We start from the raw sequence: 3301 nt of genomic DNA on the forward strand, positions 1-3301 counted from the left end.
ACCCCAGCCCGCAGCCGTGCTAGGTTCCCCGGCCCGTTTCTGTCCCCTTGCAAAGGGCTCTCGCCCCCTTCCTCGCCGAACTGGGAGGCTGCAAGTGGGCATCCCTGGCATCCCCCTTTCCTGCGGCAGGCTTGGAATGGGTTATCAATTGAAAAACCCCAATCTGCTGTGCCCAGTGAATCCATTTCTGCAGAGAAGTCAGAGTGCGAAGTGTTGCCTCGATGTGGGGGCTCCAGAGCAGCCTGTGCTGTAGCAGGAGCCTGGAGGGGCGGGGATGACAGCACCAGTGGCCACCCCGCGCCAGGGTCCCTCCTGTGCAACCCAGCAGCTCATGCTAATGCTGTCCCCGTTTATTTTTGAAGCATCTCTGGATAATGGAAGCCCCAGTTCAAGCCAGTCCAGTTCACTGCTGCCGTTCCTCACAGGATGAGGCAGCTCCAGATGTGTGGCTACAGCTGTTCCCTCCCACGCTGAGCATCACCCCCACTCAGGCTGCCAGACCCACCAATCCTGTGTGAGGCAGGGATCCGTTCAGGGATCTGCACCTCGGCAGGTCTTGTCGCTGCTCCAGGTGATCCAACTGTGACAACTGCAGACCTGCTTGCTCCAGGTCTGAGCTGGTGTTACACCTGCCGGCCTCGGTCCTCTGCAGGATCTGAGCACTGCCCTGGTGCCACCATCTCCCCGGCCCTGGAGGGAGCATCGCATTGGATCTGGGGAGGTCCCAGGTCAGGCCGGGGCAGTGCTCCCCTCTTCAGGGACACAGGCGACACCACGCACGGCAGCAGCATCCTTTGCCGTGGGGTGGGCCAAATTCGGGGGCTGAGGGCACGTGGGGGGCTTCCCCTCCCTGCAGGGAGGCAAACAGCAGGTCAGCACCCCGCAGGTCCTGCTGAGCCCGAACCAGCTCTGCTGTAACAGGCCCCCCGGACCGTTTCCAGCCCGCGTACCCTGAGCATCCCGGGGCTGGAGCCGAGGAGGCGGGCTGGGTGCTGGAACAGCCCATCGTGTCTAGCCAAACACTGTCCGGGCTGGGGAGGAGGAAGGCAGAGCCATTGGCCAGGGCACGCGAGGGAGGGCCCCTGCAAGAGGGACAGGGACAGCGGTGCCGCAGGGATCTCCTGGCCTCAGTGGCCGGGGCGGCTCTGGGGGACTGCAGGCAGGTGGAGGCGCTGGCAGGGGACGCTGCCTCCCCCTCTTCAGGACGCTTCACCTTTTATTAAAACAAACACGACCCCCCCGCCCTTCACATCTCTGAGGCAAAGGTTTCCCATGGCAGAGGGACGCAGGCTCTGCTGGGGCCACCATCCTCGCGAAGGGCTCTCGGCATCACGGCACGAAAATGCTCTCTGCTTCCTTTCTTTTTTTTTTTCTCCCCTAAGCAACACAACCATGGCTCCATCACAGGCCAGCGCCCTCTGACTCCCCGGCCCCGGCTGCTGCAGGGGCCAGAGGCACTCGGGATGGGTCCCTGGCAAAGCTGCGAGACCTGCCCCACGTCAGCTCCCAGTCCCCTCCCAGCCTAGGAAGGGCCGTGCGGGAGTCTCGGATAGCCGCAGCCAGGACGGACGGTGCCTGCGCCCCGACCCCACAGCACGACCCCCGTTTCCTGCTCTGACCCAGGGCAGAGGAGAAGGGCGGCCCTGGGGACAGCCCGTGCCCAGGGCGGGCTGCAGTGCCAAGGGGGGAGGAGGCGTCCTTGACACGAGGGACGTTTCCTGGGATCAGCAGCAGCTCCAGCTCCTGCGCTGGGGCCAGGAAGTGTTTCTCCAACTGGTGCTGAGCACAGGCCACGCTGTAAGTCAGGGGAGAGGCCTGGAGGGTCCCTGCCCAGTCCGTAAGGCTCTGGCACATCCCTCCAATTGTGCTGAATGCACCAACCACCCCCTGAGAGGCACCTCACTGTCACACTCTGAGGGCTTGCAGATGGGCAGCAGGAGTGGCGGCTGCCCGTGGACAGAGCCAGCTCCCAGGACGTGCAGAGCAGCAGAAGCACCTGACAGAGCCATTGCCAGGTGATCAGGTTTATTAGGGGTGAGCAGGTACCTTGGGAGTGCAGGTGGGATCTGAGAAACACTCCTGAGGCCAGGCTCAGCATGACAAGGTGGGGAGAAAGCCCCTTTGGCCAAGATTTAAAGATCTATATAGGTACAAAAATGGGGATGTAAAAGACAAAGGACAGGATGCTGGCAGCTATTCCAGTCCCTCACCATGCACCTAGATGTGCCCCACTATGAGCTCCTGACCAAGCTCTCGCCCTCAACTAAGCCAAAGCACCTGACCCTGCATGGACCCCAAGGAGAGGATGGAGGGCCCAACCTAGCCCTGGACACTGCCAAGGCAGCCATGCAGCCAGCACAGGAAGGGCAGCCCTGGGTTTTATTGCAGAGAAAGAGGTAGAAGGAACTGGACAGAATCAGGAGCTGCTGCTGCTGCTCCTGGTTCCTCCGCTCACTCCAGTTTGAGCCCCCAGGCTGCAGACAGCTACCGTGCTCTGCAGCACCAGGGCTATGCCTTCTCCCCAGGCACAGCCTTCCCCCTGGACACAGCCTTCCCCTTTGACACAGCCTTCCCCCTGGACACAGCCTTCTCCCCAGGCACAGCCTTCCCCCTGGACATGGCCTTCTCCCCAGGCACAGCCTTCCCCCTGGACACGGCCTTCCCCCTGGACACGGCCTTCTCCCCAGGCACAGCCTTCCCCCTGGACACGGCCTTCCCCCTGAACACGGCCTTCTCCCCAGGCACAGCCTTCCCCCTGGACACGGCCTTCCCCCTGAACACAGCCTTCTTCCTGGGCCCAGCCTTCCTCCTGGGCATGGCCTCCCCCCCAAGCCTGGCCTCGCTGCCAGGGGCTGTGTCGGGGACGTCCTCAGCCGAGATGGGCTGGATGATGTGGCCAGTGCGGGTGATGACTCGAGGGGCTGTCAGCTTCTGGAAGGCCCGCTGAGTGTTCCACGTGGGGCCCACGGGCGTCCGCATGCTCTGCTCAAACTGCTGGTGCTGCTCGAAGGGGAAGGGCAGCTCGCTGACCTGTGGGGACATCACAGGGGTAATGGCCCTGAGCCACCCAGTCCAGCTTTTTCAGCCTATGCTGCTCCCAATGCTCACTGCTTCCCACTTGTCCAGGACCCACTCACACTCTGCTTCCCTTTCCACTGCTAGCAGAGCCCAAGAGCGCTGGAACAACCACCACCACCAAGGGAGCAGTACTGTACATCCCTCCTCCTTCAGTTCTGAGCTGTTTAAGCTGGAGGCTAAGCTTTGGGCAGGGATTTCAGGCAGGGATTTTGCAGATTTTGGG

General features: G+C 62.5%; 1 protein-coding gene across 1 annotated transcript in view; it reads right to left on the bottom strand.

Annotated features, from left to right (window-relative positions):
* Positions 1–1977: 1977 nt before the first annotated feature.
* The window catches only part of UTP14A (UTP14A small subunit processome component), a 6851-nt gene continuing 5527 nt past the window's right edge, over positions 1978–3301 (bottom strand). The window contains exon 13 of the mRNA XM_031063443.1: positions 1978–3030. Within this exon, the coding sequence (XP_030919303.1) occupies positions 2509–3030 (522 nt within the window). The 3' untranslated portion in view covers positions 1978–2508. The remainder of the gene's footprint in view (positions 3031–3301) is intronic.

The sequence above is a fragment of the Geospiza fortis genome, unplaced genomic scaffold (assembly GCF_000277835.1).
Source record: "Geospiza fortis unplaced genomic scaffold, GeoFor_1.0 scaffold412, whole genome shotgun sequence".
In the NCBI taxonomy this organism is placed as follows: domain Eukaryota; kingdom Metazoa; phylum Chordata; class Aves; order Passeriformes; family Thraupidae; genus Geospiza; species Geospiza fortis.